Genomic DNA, 17047 nt, shown 5'->3' with positions numbered 1-17047 from the left:
ATATATTATATTTATCATGAAATTCAATTATCAAAAGAATAAGCACTCCATGTGGGTTTTTTGGGCTGATTTTGGTACGTTCTGTTTCGTCGGATATTAGACGTGGAGATACCACCAAAATATTTTACCACCAAATATATGCAATTAGGTTCTAAAGTTTTATATAATTTGCAGAATAATAATTATTCATGTTAAAATTTATTAAAAGCTTATAAAATAGATGTAGGGATACCAAAAAGGGATTTACATATTATTAGTAGAGGAGAGGATATTATATTATGAGATGCAAAAACGGAATTAAATTGGTGTGCACTCATTTTGTGTGGCCACCGCAGTTTTTTTATGTACACATCGAGAGAGATTGAAGAGACGACGCTTAACAGAAAAGAACGCCCAAATTTTGGTAATGGAAAGTGGAGTAATGGGGTCTCAAACTTGACGACACTAATTAAACGCGCGCCTCCTACTTTCTCTCCATTTGCCCCTCGCTTCCAACTTTTCTGCTCCGAATCTCGGCTTTTTACTCTCCATTTCGTGCTCTGAATCATTTCGGAACCTGTGGAAGATCAGGGATGGTGGGTGTTTGAGAGCGCTGGAATTGAAGCTATGGGTTCCAGTTCCGATTCCTATTCGAACAATGATGATAACAACGCAGTAGGATGGAACAGAGCTGGGGGTTTGATTATGAAGACTTTGGTACTGTTTGGTGGTGCCCTTTTGCTTAAACGCCTCACTAAGTCCACAACGCGATGGGATCATGCCCGCTTCGTTTCTCAGTCCCTTTCTGGCGAGAAGGTTTCTGTTTTTAACCTCCTCGCACAACCCTCAATTGCGTTACTCTCTTTTCCTCTCTGAATTTCTTCTTCTTTTTGGATAGTTTTCCAAGGAGCAAGCAGCTAGGGATCCTGAAAATTACTTCAATATCAGGTACGCAATATGTGAACGCTATTTAGTAGCTGTGAATTCTTCAATTTCTGAACTATGAACACCTTTTCAATTGTATTTGACTAGGGCTTGTTTAGAAAATTTACGGAGGATTGATTTTGATTTTGTGTTTTAGAATGGTTACGTGCCCTGCAGCAGAAATGGTCGATGGTTCTACGGTATTATACTTTGAACAAGTGAGTCTAGCACTCTTCCTGCCCGCTAATATTCCATTTAGATATCAGATATCATTTTATTTTTTGTTTTGATAGGCATTCTCCAGAACTCCTCAAAAACCCTTTCGCCAGGTATTGTTCTTCCCTAGTTTGAAGTTTGGAATTTATCAAGAAAATAAAAGTTAACCATCGATGAACTCCTACGTTCAGTTTGCTGAACTTTCCTTCATTATACATATAGTAATTCAATTAGTTCTACGGTTGCAGAGATTTTATACGGTGAAGCCTTGTTCAAAAGAGATGAAATGTGATGTGGAGGTGAGCACATATGTTGTTTCCACTTGATGTGAACGGAGGATATATATTCCTCAACTATAAATTTGTTGCAGCTAACATAATGGTTTGCGTATTCTGTGTGTAACATGCATGCTTCAAAAGTTTCTTATATTTGTTCACTTTGCAGTTAAGCTCATACGCTATTCGGGAAATGGAGGAGTACAAGAATTTTTGTGATCGGACAAAAGATCAATGTCCTCTTCCCGAAGAAATTGTTGGGGTTAGCCACCTGCTTAATACTTTAATCAGATTTTCTATTGCTTGGATATAAGTTTGGTTCAAATTATGTTATTTTAGGCCTGTTTTTTTTTTTTAATCGTTTCATTTTTTAGTTTTTAGTTTTTGAGAATTAAGATTATAATCACTTCTTCTAAGTTCTACCTTCTGTTTTCTTGCATTATTACCCACTTTTAAACATCTTTTCAGAAACCATACCAATATTTGCTAACTTGAAAATCTAGTATTTAAAAACTAGATTTGTTTTTAAAATTTTGCTTAGAATTCAGATGTGTTCTCAAGGAAGGTAGAAAACTTATCAAAAAATAGTTTCGAAATAAGCATTGCTTAAAAATAGAAAACAAAAAACAAAATGGTTATTAAACGGGGTCTTAGCTTTTCAATTGTCATAGTCTTGTTCCTGACCTAAGATAATGTCTATTGGTTGAGAATATATGACGCAGAGTTCTCTTAGAGCCGCTTATACTCTACTCTGGCCTTGGCATATCCGAATTTTAGCGCCCCAATTTGATCAACTTTGTTTTTGACCAGGGCCTCAAATCCATGTTTATACCTTAATTTTTCATGGTTGGATCAAGTAAAAAGTTGAAGTTTGGTTCTGAGCAGGGAACTAAATTTAAGTACTAAGTGGGATTTTCATATTGAGCTTAACATTATTTCACTGTGAAGACTTGAGAGAGTAAAAAATGTGAGCATGGGCATGGATGTTGGACGGCATTACCAAACCATCCACTGAAGAGAACAAAGTATGGTCATAGTCTCTGCAAGGTAGCAAGTTGAACCATTGGAACTGCAGATTTGGATATATGGATATATGAATTTAATGCTGACTGTAATTACCTGGTCAGGATTTTGAATTAGTGGTTTGCTATCTTTTAATCAATTTAATGACCCGGTCAAGTTCAATGTCTTACAATAAGTTCTAATGATACCTCCTTTGTAACAGCCCAAGCCCACCGCGAATAGATATTGTCCTCTTTGGACTTTCCCTTTCGGGCTTCCCCCTCAAGGTTTTAAAACGCGTCTATGAGGGAGAGGTTTCCACACCCTTATAAAGAATGCTTCGTTCCCCTCTCCAACCGATGTAGAATCTCACAATCCACCCCCCTTTGGGGTTTAGCGTCTTCACTGGCTCATTGCCCGAAATCTGGCTCTGATACCATTTGTAACAGCCTAAACATACCGCTAACAGATATTATCCTCTTTGGGTTTTTTCTTCCGGGTTTTCCCGCAAGGTTTTAAAATGCGTCTGTTAGAGAGAAGTTTCCACACTCTTATAAAAAATGCTTCATTCCCCTCTTCAACTGATGTAGGATCTCACAATTAATACACAGAGTGAGTGGTTTGGTGATGAAGTAAGACATTAATTAAGTTAAAACAAGTGAACATGAGTTACTGTACCGTAGCTAATGGTGAAGATAAACATGGTTGGGAAATAGTGAAGAAGCAGAAAATAGAATTTTGGTGCCTCCGAGGTTATGTGCTATTTCCGATGGTTTGCAGTTTGAACCATTTGACCTTTTTTCAGTCAAATATCATCTTTCTTGGATTATTTACCAGATTATTTTAAAAATCTTTTATAAAGCTCTTGTTTATTGTTTCATGGAGTTTATAAGATTAGCATTATTATTTTTACTGTAAGATCAAAACAAAATCCATTCTTATTAGGACAGGTATTTTATTATTGTTAGATTAAGTCTGCTCTTCACTGAAACTGAATTGGATGTTGCTGGATGAATCTCATACAATTCTAGATTTTTATGCACAGGACATTGCAGAGCATTTAACTACCTTACATCTTAAGCGTTGTGATCGTGGAAAACGTTGCTTGTATGAAGGTTCTACTCCACCAGGCAGTTTTCCAAATTCATGGGTAAGAGCATCTGGATACCTAAGATATCATTCCACATAATTTGTTTGGTTTTTTCAAATCTGTGAAAATACCAAGAGTAAGACTGAAAAGTGAGTTATCCCGACCGCAACGTTCCAGTAATAGTTATTACTCCCTTCCCTTACCATTGAGCTCCTTTATTGCAGAATGGAGCAGCCTACTGTACTTCTGAATTATCTATCCTAAAGAATAATGAAGTACATACGTGGGAAAGGGGTTACGACGAAGATGGAAACCAGGTCTAATTCTTTTTACATACTGAGAAAATGTTGTGAAGTGGCATCTGACAGAGTGAACCTCTAATAAATTTAATGTTTGATTTGCTTGTTGCAGGTTTGGGGAACAAAAGAAGGACCTTACGAATTCAAGGCAGTTCCAGCCAACAGTCTCAAGGACATGTTTTCTCCATTAAATTTCTCTCAGCAGTCCATGGAGAAAAGAATAGAGGGCTCATTTGTCTTGCAATAACAGTCACTTAATAATTTATCTTATATAGTGTAAATTTTCGTCACCTTTTTCTATCTGAAATAAAATCTTGCATTTGCTCGTCATGTTTTTTCTCTTTCTCTTGTTGTCAAATGTTTTCGTATGTGTGTATTAGTAGAGTCGAACGTGCCGGTTGACTCTTGAAAGCAAGCAAAATGGCTGTTGACATGCTCTCCAGTGGACATACTACACAGGTAACTGTATCCTCCGTTCTCGTCTCAGATATATCCCGAAGCTACAAGCGCATCTTAGCGTAGTTATATCTTTGGATGTTCAAACATCATGATCAGAAAGGTAGAGGACTTGTGCAAGAGAGAATAGTGAATAAAGGTTAGGCTTACAGGAACAATTTCGAGGAATATTCTATCCACCGGACATTATTTAGAATGACAGTGGCTATTTAGAATGACCTACTTGTTATGCACGGAGAAAACTCCTAAAAAGTGTGTAGTTCCCATTTTTATTTATCTTGTAGTACTATATATGAATGCAAAAATTTAGTGATTTTATTTGTGGGTATCCTATCCTTCTACTCCACAAATATTGTCACTCTGCATAAATTTTTACTGAAGAGACTAAAGATAAGCTGAAACGAAAGACTTAGACAGCATAATAACTGGTGATTCGAGTCGTGTAATAGTGGTGAGATGTCCAACTTAAGATAGTATAGGGGCCGTCCATGTGAACACATGCAATGAGTTTAAATTATTTGTATTCTGCTTTCCTGCGTTGTTTGATAATACATAGATGACAACATTTCACAAGGTAGCCAATCTTCAAAACTAGATTGTACACATGGAACACTTAAAACAACAACAAAACTGAGCTCTGCAATTTCGCTTCTAACTAGCCAAAGTAACATTCTTCTTCACTGGACGGTACTCATTTTCTCATCTTTGGCGAACTTTTAAGACGACAAACTGAGCTTTGCAATATTGCTTGCAAGTTGTAACTACGCAAAATAACATCCCTTCTTCATTGGATGACACTCATTTTCTCATCTTTAAGCAAAAAAATTATTCCCTTTAAAAAAGAAAACGACTAAACAAGTCCATAAACTATCCATGATCAGAAGGGAAAATGAGAACTTCAAGCTGTTTTGTGCAATCCAACGTTCAGATCAGAAGATATGGATATAAGGAGGGGTAGAGACTGAAGCCATACAGCCTTGAAGACTCGTTTCTGATGAGCTCTAATGGATTGGGAAGGCTTGTGCAAATTGTACCTGATATCAAACAGATGGATTACAGGGTCAGCAGAGCCAGATGTGAGAACCAAACCATCAGGCGACCAAGCCTGATTTATCAATGCTGACTGTGATTCACTGCTCTTTTGCTCCCACCCGAAGGCATGTAGTTCTGTCTGCCTAAGTCTGATATCATATAACCGGAGCTGCTTTCCAGGAGTACTGCACGCAAAACAAATTATCAAAGACTTGTTCAAGTTTTCTCTGGCTTAATCGATAAAAATTTCAGTCTGAACAAATAGTAATTTAGTTGGAGGGATTTAACTCCACTTCTTTTTCAATGGAAGCAAATGATGGAAAGATCTGCAGGGGCTTTCAACTGGCAATATAAATCTTTGAATCAAATTAATACTGTATTCAAAACTGTAAATTTGTGCAAATACTATATTTCATTCTGCAATAGAATCTCAATAGTAATTTGTTTTGAATACTAACTTTGCTCACACAATATAATACTCGAAAGTCAAGTCAGGTGAAATCTTCTAACCTTATAAGATTTTTTCAGGACAGCAAAATAATGTCGTGCATCTAGCCCAAACCTATTTGAGAGTTTTAGCATTTGTGAATTAGGGGTTTACATAGCCAATGGGTTCGTAATTCCAACTCACTAGGGTTTTCATAAAGGAGATCTTCAAGGTCCACTAAATCTAAGTTTAGTTCTAATGTCAACATGTTAGAGGAAAGCGTTAACATGAGAATTTTGATATAGTAGAAAGCAGCAGAAAGAAAGCTTGCTAATGTTTTACCTATGCATGATAATGATATTTTTCCTGGTAGGTCATTAGATAGCTAGGAATCACATGATTGTAATCTTACTACTACTATTGCACCACTTGTTTCTGGAGAACAAGTGTTGATAGTAGTGGACTAGAGAAAGTGAGTGGTAGTGAGTTTCTTGAATTTTGCAATTGAATTAGTTCACATAATCGAAGGGTTCCTAGTTCCAACTCACTAGGGTTATGTGGACAAATTGTACAGATGCAAGCTAAAATTTGTTGCGGAGGTTTCTTGGCTTCATGAAAGTCCTTTGAGGCTGCTGTTTCCGAGGCTCTGCAGAGTTGTGAGATTAGACAACTTTTTGTCAACCTTTCCCTTTCTATCGGATGTCCCTGAAGGAGTTTCAGGGGTGGAATCTTGTGTTCAGAAGAAATCCCAATGATTAGAGATAAATGAATGGCTCATTTTCTCAGAATTGTTTCAAGATATAGTGTCTATTTTAACAATTCATCAGAGCATCTAAAAGGTCTTCTTATGTCTCTTCCAAATGGACGGACTCTTCGATAATTCAAAATTGCACGATCAAGGCTATTAGGTAAGCTAAAATTCCAGGAAATGATGTTTTATATGCACCCTACTAGTTCAAGATCAATTGCACACCTTGCAACAAAGTGGAACGGGTACATTTTTAGGCCAAGAGATTGAAAGCAAAATACTAAATTAACTCATCTGTTTTAATTAATAAGCTATCTTCCCGGATGTGTAGTATTCAGCGTAGCTATTTATGATACTATGCAATTTGCAATCGTTACATCCCAAAGACAATGCGTTGGCTCTCATCCAACTTCTCTGTGGATCCTTCAAGAGAGCAAGCTAATATCATGTGGTCCAACAATGTCATGACTTTTAGAAGAATATTGTGGTTCAAAAAGAAAAAAAAAATGGAAGGGTGTTTCAAGATATGCTACTTTTGAAGGCTTCACACGGACCAGACGAGATTTTCCTAAGCCAAGCGGGATCCTTTTCTCTAAATCCCATTGATTTTAGAGGGTTTCCTCATTCTCCTTTTGTTCACCCCTCGACTAAATACTAGTATAATTTCTAACAAAAAATTTCTAGATACCACTATAACACAATTTAAATATGCTCAAGAGGCTATAAAGATATGGGCTGAAATATTTGCAGTTCCTATCCTAGAACTAAAAAATGAATGTAATTGTTAGGCCTTAGCCAACGATTTTATTTATGAACAAGTAATAAGGGAAGATTAGAGAGTTACCCTATCTCTCCCAACTTTCTCCTCAGATAATTACATCAGAAATAAGCCAAAAAAGATGCCCCCTTGTAACAACCTTTGACTCCCATCCCATACACTACCTAACAGAAAATAAATGGACCAAACAAAAACACACGTCAGCTACCCATTACATGATCTATCTATTCCTCATGTGCCTATGCGCCTTTGCAACTCATCGTAATGCCTAATCGTGTTTACCTCTGATTTTATATCTAGAATATGGAATGACTCTCTGTGACTTAACCCACTAGAAATGAATACGCAAAACTTTCTGCAACACTAATAAAACAATAGAGCACATAGACATGGTATGGAAATTCGGGATCACCTTACATTTATACACATAACAACTCATTTTTCACAGCGAGCAAATTCTAGTATCAGAAAACTCACCCTGTTTGGACCATAAATAGGTTGAAATCGCATGGATTAGGCAAAATACTCATGCATTTGCTTTCTATCTGATGCTTGAACTCTGTTCTACCAACATTTACGTCAAATCCAAGAATTCTCTTGTCTGCACCTGCAGAAAGTACGATTGGCTTCTGCTGCATCCCTGCTACCCCCATGACTGCTGAAGAGTGTAGGTTTCTGTGCAATGCCTTTGGCTTCCATGTGTTCTCCCCATCTTTCTCTTTCCATTGTACAACAGCATGATCACTTCCACCAGTGATAAAAGACGTGCTATCCCAGGGCAAGAAAATTATGCTGTTGATAATGCCCTTAAAGTGAGGCTTATCCTCAAGGAAGGTAACACGAGCTTTCTGTCAATGCACAGACATAATAACTCACCTTAGTCACAAAAATCCCCAAATTAACAACTTTTAAAAATGGAAAGGTACAACTTAGTTGTCTAGGGAAAGAAATGCATCTAAAATCATAATCTTGCCAGAAAAATGCATGCCAAAGATAAACGTGATTTCTATTATAAATCATACCCCTTCACTTTTGTTCAGATTCATGACTGAGACCTGAGAGTCCCCACCATCAGCACTATAAACAAGAAATACGCGGTTCCCCTCTGGATGCCAGACCATGTCTTCTGGCCATCTCCTTTGCTTTGGAGATACACAGTCGGCGGAACTAAGTAGAGAGGCACTTGACCTGTGATAGAGGGAGTGGACAAAGAGAAGATGGACAAACACGCTTAAGCATTTCTATATTTGGGTAGAAAATGGAAAACAAAGTCGCTTATGCAATGGAGAAGAGACGCTTCTTCCGAAGACATCAAGAAGTGCCTCATCTAGATATACTTCAAGGGATGACTGGCAAAGGAAAACTACATCCACATTAAAAATTCATTTTTATGCTCTAACTATATATCTCAAAACAACAAATGAGCATTTGTACACTCCGTCAACTACAAGCAGAATCTTAACTCGCAAAAGACTGACACATGTTCATTTTTATTTCATAGAACCCAGCAATGACACGATTATAACATTAGAAGATAAATCAACGTCTCATTTAAAGAGGCTTCTTATAAACACGTACTATGTTCCTTCACCAGTTGGCATGGAGACTAGTTCCAACTCAAACCAGAATGGTCATAGCTTATAGCTCCAGAAGATGGTAGCTGTAGATAAATATGATATAGGATAAAGTGGGAAATAATCAGCACTCACCCTCTGGCCTGTAACTGCCACAAGTTGACTACTCCATCCAGGGCACTGTAAAAGATAAACATTTCAATACCATAAAAAGGTTAAGTCTGTGTATTTGACAGGAAGGCTGAAAAAGATAATTACAGTTTTTGGAGGTTGGGACCCTTCCAGTAATGGAATTTTATTATCTAAACCTTTCAGGTGAGCTTTGTAAGGAATACTTAAATGTTGGATCCTAACCTTATTTATTTATTTATTCATTCCATCATTTTGGGGGTAAAGAGCCAGAAAAGCAAGAATAATGAAAACTCCACAATATGATGATTAAGAATAATTTGAATATTTAATTTACCTTTCCTTCCAGTTGAAAGCTACCTATCAATTTAACCCTAACATACTGCAAGGGTAACCGAAGATGAAATATTTTATGATGGTTCATTATAGAATCTAAATTTATCTTGACCTGAAGAATATTGGGAATGTTAAACTGCGACACAATGTATACACGGATTATCTTCTTAATCATTGTACAATTGGCAGGGACTAGAGAGAAGTGAATAGAATTTCAGAAGAAGAAAAATGTCACTTTCCCTTCACGTTTGACGGGACAATTGCCTTAAGGAACATTTTCTTTTAAGAAACTAGAGCCGCCGGTCATAGTTTTAAGTAAAGGTTTCTTCGGTCTTTCTGAATGTATACAAATCCTATACAATCTTATGCAGTTACCTGGTCACGAATAGCTGTTCGTTAACCGGGCATGAGATGAGACTTCTCAACTTTCTCTTATGCTGACTGCAGATGTGATTGCTCCCAACACAGCGGATTTGAGAAGGTGATGAGCTGCTACGTATTAATGGAATCAATTCTTTATGCTCTTTGCACTGCTGTTCTGGAATAAAGCGTTAAAATTTAGCAGTTACCTCAGAGAGTTGTTGTATGATGAATCAGATATGCATAATAACCATAAAGCAACTAATACAAAGAGAATATTTGAGCAACGAGAATCCTACCAAGCTTCCGTTTTGTCCCTCTATCAGAAGTGTTCGAAGAATCTCGAAGAGAAGAGTTTCCAATATTTTTGTCCCCTTCAACTTTAATTACATTCTTAACATGAGAAGGACTTGATTGAGCCCTGGAGCTGGAGCTATTTGAAATATTCGCTCCATTCCCAGCCAATGCACTGTTCTGGGAAATCTTTGGAACAACAGCCGGAATTACAAGCTCTGGTTTCGAATATGGCTGGGGCTTGCTACCTTCATTTACCGTTTGCTCCACTTTCACACTTACGGCTCTACTTCTAAAAGAATCTTTGGATGACACTGCATTGCCCTGACGTCGAAGCCGGGCCAATTTCGATTCTGAATCATGTAATCTCTTCTCCGCTTCTTCAAGCTACAGACGTTTAACAAGATTAAGTTGAAAATTCCCAAAAGACAAACGGAAGAAGAGATTCCATCGCTAAATACAGCAGTTACGTAAACCACAAATTTGCCTTAGATTACAGCAAAAATCGAATGAAAAGAAGTGAATAATAAGAAAAAAGGGAGACCTGTGAAGTATAGTAGGAGATACGCTGCTTGAGATTTTGAACTTCACGGCAACGATGATCGATCAAAGCGACCAAAGCCTCTTCTTGCTCTTCCTTGCTGTTGGTTCCGTCGTTCTCTTCCACAGGCCCCGCCATGTTCTTCACCTCCAATGATGTTGGTAATATGAATTGCTGAATTTCTCCGTTCTTCGGGATTCCGAGCTTCCGATGGGCTGCTTTTGTTTTAGCGCTCTTTTCCGGAATCCCTACGATCGCAGCCGTAGAACCAGGGACGCGATTGTCTACTAAACAACTGACCTTACATTCACATGCAATGGACACGTGGCTAATATTTCCAGCCTGGCCAATAAATTTTATAATTTAATCTCGAATTATTTGAAAAATAAAATCTAGACAACTAGATTTTTTTAATTTTTAATTTTAAATCTTATAAAAATAATTTTCATTTTTATTAAAATTTGTTGGTTAAGTAATTAATTAATGTAAGTGAAGGGGTTTAGTTTTGAATTTAGACCCCTTTTGTTTACGATAATAATTTATTCCTATATATTTCATATACTCATCAACCACAAATTTTCATAAATTTTTATAAATATGCTTAAATTAAATTTAAAATTAGTAAAATTACATTAAAATTGATGATTAATATTAAAATTTGAATTTTTAAAAATTATATTGGTAGAATATTTTATATATTTTTATTTATTTATTTAGGAAATATATTTGATTTATTAAGATTTTTTTTCTAATTTTTTAATATCTATTATAAGTAAAAATGAAAATTTTAAAATATTTTTTTAAAAAATAAAAAATAGTGAAAAATTATATGCCAAGAACCCAATCACCACAAATTATCTACGAGAAATCTTTTTTTTTTTCATTCCCGAGGAAGTGCATATTTTACCTGAATCTTCTTCCATAATGGTACGGAACAATAGTATCATTGGAGTACCTACACGACTAACTTTATGTATAAGAAGCCGAGTAGGCGGGAGTCAAAAACTCAGTAATTTTAAAAGTAAATTAATCTCCAGCTTCCATCCTTGAAAATAAATGAGAATTTTACAGAGATGAAGAATGAAATAGGTGGTGGGGATAAAGACGGTGAAGACTTTCCGTACCCAAATTTTACCTCAGACTAGAATTTCAAATTGTGATAATCATCTCAATAGCAAGTTAATGCATATAATACTTCATAAGATTTTACTTCTAAATCAACAATGGAGTCATTTTTCTGATGAACAACGTAGAACTCAACCGAAGTAAAAAGCTAGGTAATATATGATTGAAATGAAATGGTTCAGTTTGTGAAAGATCAAGCATGTCTTGCAGATATCTATGCCGCACCATTCAACCCAATTGAATCTAATAGTATTGCTTTTATCTTCTCAGGATGGACATCTTGCTCTTCGCTGCATTGCTGAAAATTTATGTACTCTTATCAGTGTTATAGAAGTCATAAGTCGTAAGAGATCGACGACTCACGTTGTCAAATAAATCGAAGATATGTTTAAAGGAAACACGATTTCACCTCTGCTCGAAAAATGTCCATGGCAAATCCATTAAAGCAGCTGATCACAGCTTGTTGGATGTCTAATCCAAGATTATCTAATGCTCTAACTGTGGAGAGCAAGAGCCCAGGACGACGACTGCAAAACATGTGTATATTTACCGCCCGTCCTTCTCGTACCCGAACTTCGACCTATTAATACATATCAATGCAAAAGTCATGAATCATGAGACGGACAAGGGAAAGTTGTCCAAAGATAAGAAGTTTACCCTTGCAGGTTGTTGGCCATTTGGGCTGGGAAATGAACTAGGACATAGCTCCTCCTTTATACGACTCGAGAGGCTCGACGGAGTCGGAGTTAGGGGATGAAAGCTTGTGCTCGGCGTCAAGGCCATCCCCGGAGGAGCAAATTCCAGTTCATTATGGAGGTCATTGATTCTTTGCAGTAGTTCCTTTAAGTACTCAATTGCATCCCCAAGAATTGAAGCTCTATCCATCTAGCCATTACCACAAGGAAATATCCATTACACATATTGTTATGTTTACTCAATGAAGCAAAAGAGCAGAAGGCTAACTTACAACCAACCAAACAGTACATCATCCAAGTGTTTATATTGTCCTTATTGATGGGAGTGGGGGAAACATGGAGATAAACAAAATGGACACCAGATGGACAACCGAGTAAGGAAAAGCTGTGAGAACCCACGTCGGTTGAAGAGGGGAAAGTCCAAAGGGGACAATATCTGCTAGTAGCAGGCTTGGACTGTTACAAATGGTATCATAGTCAAGACACCAAACGGTGCGAAACACTAGTCAAAGTAGGACTAGATTCTTTCCATTGTAGACGCGTTTTAAAACCTTGAGGGAAAGCTCGAAAGGGAAAACTCAAAGAGGACAATGGTGGGCTTGGCTGTTACACAAATGATATTAGAGGCAAACACTAGGCGGTGTGCCAGTAAGGATGCTGACCCACAAGGGAGGTGGATGTGAGATCTCATATCGGTCGGAGAGGGGAACGAAAAATATTATAAGGATGTGGAAAACCTCTCCCTAGTAGACACGTTTTAAAATCATGAGACTGATGACAATACGTAACGGGCCAAGGCGGACAGTATCCAATAACGATGAGTTTTAGCTGTTATAAAAGTATTTTGACAGCACATGAGATGACGAAACAGAGCGTTATTGAACTCGATTAGGAATGAGAAAGAGCTGAACTAGAGTGTTCCTTCTCTTATCTGTTTCTTGGTAAAGCAAGATAAAGCAATTACTATCTTTACTAGTGGAATTAAACATTCAAGTGGGCTATATTCACACACCCACATCTTCATTTATGAACTATAGAACTACCAAGATGTAGAATGAGGAAATACTTGCAATCATTCAGATGAGTTTGAAGCATTTTTTGAGGATTTTGGTTTAAAGAAACGTTGAATGATCTTATAAGCTTGTGAATCAGAGAAGTCCAAAATATCACGTGAAATACAAAGATAATGCCAAGAAATTGTTACTTACTTTGCTAATTTTGGGAACAACAGACCTCAGCATGTAGAGCCTATCATTGAGCTTCTTCCTCCGACGCCTCTCAGCCATCAAATTCTTCGCTGGAAGTCCTTTCTTCTTCCCCTTCTGGTCGCCGCCGGTCACCGTACTATTGGCGTTTGATGTATTTACGACATTTCTACCGCTCTCATCCAACTTACTGTTATTATGCTCAGTAAAATCATCAGAATCGTAATTGAAACGGGATGTGTCGATGCTGGTATCTTGAAACTCATCCGCATAAATCATTTTCCTCTTCTTCCCATTTTCATCACCGATCTCATTTTTGCCAACGCTCCCATCAATCCTGTTTGAAAACCAGCCGCCATCGGGGCTCAAACCCCCCAAATTGCTTCCCTTATCAGCTAAACTTTTCCTTAGAGCTGCCCTCTTCTGAAAAAGAGTCGGCTGAGCTCCCACTGAGGGAAAGGATTCAAGTGGTCTCAAAAGCTTAGACCGATTCAGAAGCAGAGCATTTCCCAAATTGTCATCGAAACTCTGAAATCCAGCTAAACCCGAACAATTCTCTGTCAATTGAGAGGCTAAGCACAAATTAGGAGTGTTCATTTGGCTAGTTGGGCTTAAATCAGTGAACCCAGTTAATAACCCACCTCCATTGTTGAGCAGAGTGGAAGAATTTGAAGCTTGGACGTCAAGAAACCCAAACTCTGCGCCCAAATCGAAGGGATGGTCTAAAGGGTTGTTAGAAATGGGCTTGTGGAGTGAAGAGAAAGTGCGGGTTGGGGGTAAAAAGAAGCGCAATTGAGATGGGTCGATGTTATTGAAGACAGAGGAAGAAGGGGAGCAAGAAGAGGAGGAATCTGCAGAGGGGAGCAACAAATTGTCAGGTGGGTCGGTGAAATTCTGGGAGAAGGTAATGTCGTTGATGTCGGCGTGGTGGGTATGGTTATGGAGGGCATTTCCATTGATGCACCAGTCGTCTTCAACATCGAGCATGGATTTGAAGGTAGAGAGAGAGGTGATTTGGTGGTTGTTGTCGAAAACAGAGGAACTAGCAGGGTGGGTGAGATGGGTGTCGGTGTTGTTTTTGGTCCAGGAAGCAGAGTCTTCTTCCTTGCTATCTTCTTCCATCCACAGGACGTTCCCAGCTCTGGAAAGCATGATGAGATGATGATGATGATGATGATGAAGGGTGGGGTGGTTTCCAAGGAGTTTCTTGGGAACGGGAAAAGAAATGGTGGGAAGCTGACAGAAAGAGATAACTGCAGTGAGATGGGGAGGAAAACAAGAGAGAGAGAGAGTTAAAGAAGGAGATGGAGAATTGAAGAGAAGAAAAGAGGAAGGTTGCAGAAGGAAAAGGGCATTATCTTTTTCTTTTTTTATTTGTTTAATTTTTTTAATTTTTTTATTTTTCGTTTGGGTGTTTAGTTATTTATCAAAATTAAGGGGGAAAAAAAAGAGAAATAAACAGAAAAAAAACAGAAAGCAGAAAGCAGAAAGCATCTGTTTTTGTATTCTTACAAATTTTTGGGGAAACAAACAATCACTCAACCGTTACACTAAACTGCTTCTACCAAATAAGTTTTCATCCAAGGAAAAAAAAAAAACACCCACATGCATTTTTTTATGTATATATAATTTAGTTCGTTTGTAAAGCTCGGAAGCTTTTACGTTGATCTATGGAAGGCAAAGTTCAAAGTTTAGGAATCTATTTTGAAATTTAGAGATCTATCAAGAGAGTATATTCCATCCACGTCTCCTTGGTCTGGTTCCACAAGGGTAGAATACCTAGGGCACTCCCACTTTGGGACTAGAGAGGTCTCTACGAAATTTAGAAATTAGTTGGTTTATAAGTCACGAGTAAGGTAGGAAAAGAATGAAATAAATGCATAACCTTGTGGGTTTAATATGCTTAAACTAAGGCTATTATCCATGGTTGGGAACACCTCATTCTTTGGTAAAAGCTTAGAGGGAGCAGTGTTAATAAGAGACCCGTAGAGAGAAGGGAATAAAATTAAGTAGATGGATGAGGACATGATAATAATGTAAGGCCCATGCATCTCGTGAAGCCTTAGTTTTCACCGCACCTACTCCACTCCTTCCTTCCCCAATTATTCAAAACTTCAACAATTAGGCAGAGACCCATTTGCAGGATTTGTTGCTCATCACACTCTGTTTCTCAGAAACAACCATGTATGGGCACTGAAATAGAAGAGTTCTTGTTTAAAAACGAGATTCAAAGAAAGGGCTTAAAGAGTTGCTAACTCTGAGGACTTGGAAGTACGTTGGTAGGCAGAAGGGGATTCAAAATTTGAGGAGGGTCAGCTGAAAGAATGGGGGACAAAGACAATTAAATGAGGCTCTGCAGAACAAGGCTCCATTAATATTACTGGAGCAACCTCGTGAAGTCGGGCATTGGAGAGCAGCCATTGAGAGACGGCCTTCTGTTTCTTATAGCTTTTAAGGAGAGGAGTCCCCACCTTGCAAATTACAAAATAAATGTTCTCATTATATTATACCAAAATCACCTTCTCTGAAAATGACGGATCTACAGCTTGTTCAAATGAAGATATTGCTCTGTCTCTGGCTGTGGCTGTGGCCGTGGTTGTGGCTGTGGCTGTGGCTGTGGCTGTGGCTGTGGTATGGCTGTTGTGGCTCACTGGCCTTGTGTGATTGGCTTGGCCTTCTCTGCAAGATTAATGCTTAATATCGTATATCAAAAAACTAAAAAACTACCAAAGTGAGACAGTTGGTGCATTGAATAAGCCAAATCCATGACAAACACAAGAAAAATTCATCTCTAAAGTTGAGACCACTCTCAACTTTCTAAGAACACAGCTCCGTTTCAAAACAACATTCAAAAGGCTTCATTACAATTCTAACAAGTGGTGGCTATTTATAGCCTAATTACAACAATATAGACAAATAACTAATCAAATCCAAACTACTAATTAACCATCAGTGAATCTACAATTAACAACTAAATTAACATTAATTAAATTATAGTCAACCCACACTGGACCACCACTCCTCTATAAATTGTTACAAAAGAAAACTCCCATAATTCCTTGTGGACTAAAAATAGACTTTTTAGTTTCCACAAAAGCGTTGTTTTGATTTTTCATAGGAGACTGAACAGAATATTTGAAAATAATTAATACAGGGCACCTTGTGACACTTTGAACACTGGCCCTAAAAGAGAGAAATAATGATGATAATGAAGAAAAAAATTATTAAGGAATTTGGATGCGTTTTTTCTTCTCAAGCATATGTTTGAGGGAGAAAAACACACATGGAGAATTCAATTGTAATAGAGAGATAAACTTAGAAAAAAATTAATTGAACTGTGGGGGTGAAAGAATTGGGTATGAAGTCTATCTATATCATACAAGGCATTCTAAAATAACACTTCACTATAAACTCTCTGTTGAGGGGATGTAACAGAATATCACACGGCACAAGGATAGAGAATAAATGTGCATCCACTCTGGCAAACAGAGTAAAACTAGAAAGGTGGCGGAGAAAATTTGTTGCAAAAAAAAAAAAAAAAAAAAAAAAAAAAAAAAAAAAA

The 17047-nt window shown here is 37.5% G+C and overlaps 4 protein-coding genes and 1 long non-coding RNA gene across 6 annotated transcripts in view; 2 read left to right on the top strand and 3 right to left on the bottom strand.

Moving 5' to 3' along the window:
• Positions 1-298: 298 nt before the first annotated feature.
• LOC111495810 (chromophore lyase CRL, chloroplastic-like) lies at positions 299-4115 on the top strand. The gene is made up of 9 exons (XM_023146000.1): positions 299-795; positions 878-927; positions 1061-1121; positions 1197-1232; positions 1368-1418; positions 1564-1656; positions 3442-3546; positions 3711-3803; positions 3898-4115. Exons 1-9 carry the CDS (start codon positions 607-609, stop codon positions 4030-4032), a joined length of 813 nt encoding a protein of 270 aa, XP_023001768.1. The 5' UTR covers positions 299-606; the 3' UTR covers positions 4033-4115.
• Positions 4116-4745: 630 nt separating this feature from the next.
• On the bottom strand, positions 4746-10764 carry LOC111495809. The gene is made up of 7 exons (XM_023145999.1): positions 10464-10764; positions 9925-10306; positions 9641-9803; positions 8936-8980; positions 8249-8414; positions 7704-8074; positions 4746-5458 (listed from the first exon to the last, which is right to left on the bottom strand). The coding sequence occupies exons 1-7, from the start codon at positions 10596-10598 to the stop codon at positions 5140-5142; spliced, it is 1581 nt and encodes a 526-aa protein (XP_023001767.1). The 5' UTR covers positions 10599-10764; the 3' UTR covers positions 4746-5139.
• LOC111495811 overlaps positions 5744-17047 on the top strand; it is an 11998-nt gene continuing 694 nt past the window's right edge. The window contains exons 1-2 of the long non-coding RNA XR_002720356.1: positions 5744-6693; positions 8880-8882. This is a non-coding gene — a long non-coding RNA (uncharacterized LOC111495811). The remainder of the gene's footprint in view (positions 6694-8879; positions 8883-17047) is intronic.
• Positions 11598-14825, bottom strand: LOC111495808 (transcription factor ICE1-like). 2 transcript variants are annotated; one of them, XM_023145998.1, is made up of 5 exons: positions 14127-14825; positions 13489-14042; positions 12243-12470; positions 11995-12165; positions 11598-11883 (listed from the first exon to the last, which is right to left on the bottom strand). In XM_023145998.1, exons 1-5 carry the CDS (start codon positions 14635-14637, stop codon positions 11800-11802), a joined length of 1548 nt encoding a protein of 515 aa, XP_023001766.1. In that variant the 5' UTR covers positions 14638-14825; the 3' UTR covers positions 11598-11799. The 2 variants fall into 2 exon arrangements, with proteins under 2 accessions (XP_023001766.1, XP_023001765.1); XM_023145997.1 differs by having other exon boundaries at positions 13489-14825.
• Positions 16111-17047, bottom strand: part of LOC111495807 (coiled-coil domain-containing protein SCD2-like) — an 8482-nt gene continuing 7545 nt past the window's right edge. Inside the window, exon 18 of the mRNA XM_023145994.1 lies at positions 16111-16164. The gene's annotated coding sequence lies outside the window, so the exon portion shown is untranslated. The remainder of the gene's footprint in view (positions 16165-17047) is intronic.

This window comes from Cucurbita maxima, unplaced genomic scaffold (assembly GCF_002738345.1).
Source record: "Cucurbita maxima cultivar Rimu unplaced genomic scaffold, Cmax_1.0 Cma_Scf00021, whole genome shotgun sequence".
In the NCBI taxonomy this organism is placed as follows: domain Eukaryota; kingdom Viridiplantae; phylum Streptophyta; class Magnoliopsida; order Cucurbitales; family Cucurbitaceae; genus Cucurbita; species Cucurbita maxima.
This window is presented reverse-complemented; position numbering and strand designations above follow the sequence as displayed.

What these genes read in the sequence shown, in the direction of transcription:
- LOC111495810 (XM_023146000.1), top strand. Translation starts at nt 607, where the DNA reads ATGGGTTCCAGTTCCGATTCCTATTCGAACAATGATGATAACAACGCA. An exon ending in AGATGAAATGTGATGTGGAG is followed by an intron (nt 1,419 to 1,563) that starts GTGAGCACATAT and finishes TTCACTTTGCAG; the next exon opens with TTAAGCTCATACGCTATTCG. An exon ending in ACGACGAAGATGGAAACCAG is followed by an intron (nt 3,804 to 3,897) that starts GTCTAATTCTTT and finishes TGCTTGTTGCAG; the next exon opens with GTTTGGGGAACAAAAGAAGG.
- LOC111495809 (XM_023145999.1), bottom strand. Translation starts at nt 10,598, where the DNA reads ATGGCGGGGCCTGTGGAAGAGAACGACGGAACCAACAGCAAGGAAGAG. An exon ending in TCTCCTACTATACTTCACAG is followed by an intron (nt 10,307 to 10,463) that starts GTCTCCCTTTTT and finishes AAACGTCTGTAG; the next exon opens with CTTGAAGAAGCGGAGAAGAG. An exon ending in GAACAGCTATTCGTGACCAG is followed by an intron (nt 8,981 to 9,640) that starts GTAACTGCATAA and finishes TATCTTTTACAG; the next exon opens with TGCCCTGGATGGAGTAGTCA.
- LOC111495808 (XM_023145997.1), bottom strand. Translation starts at nt 14,637, where the DNA reads ATGCTTTCCAGAGCTGGGAACGTCCTGTGGATGGAAGAAGATAGCAAG. An exon ending in TTGTTCCCAAAATTAGCAAA is followed by an intron (nt 12,471 to 13,488) that starts GTAAGTAACAAT and finishes GGTAATGGCTAG; the next exon opens with ATGGATAGAGCTTCAATTCT. An exon ending in ATGGCCAACAACCTGCAAGG is followed by an intron (nt 12,166 to 12,242) that starts GTAAACTTCTTA and finishes ATGTATTAATAG; the next exon opens with GTCGAAGTTCGGGTACGAGA.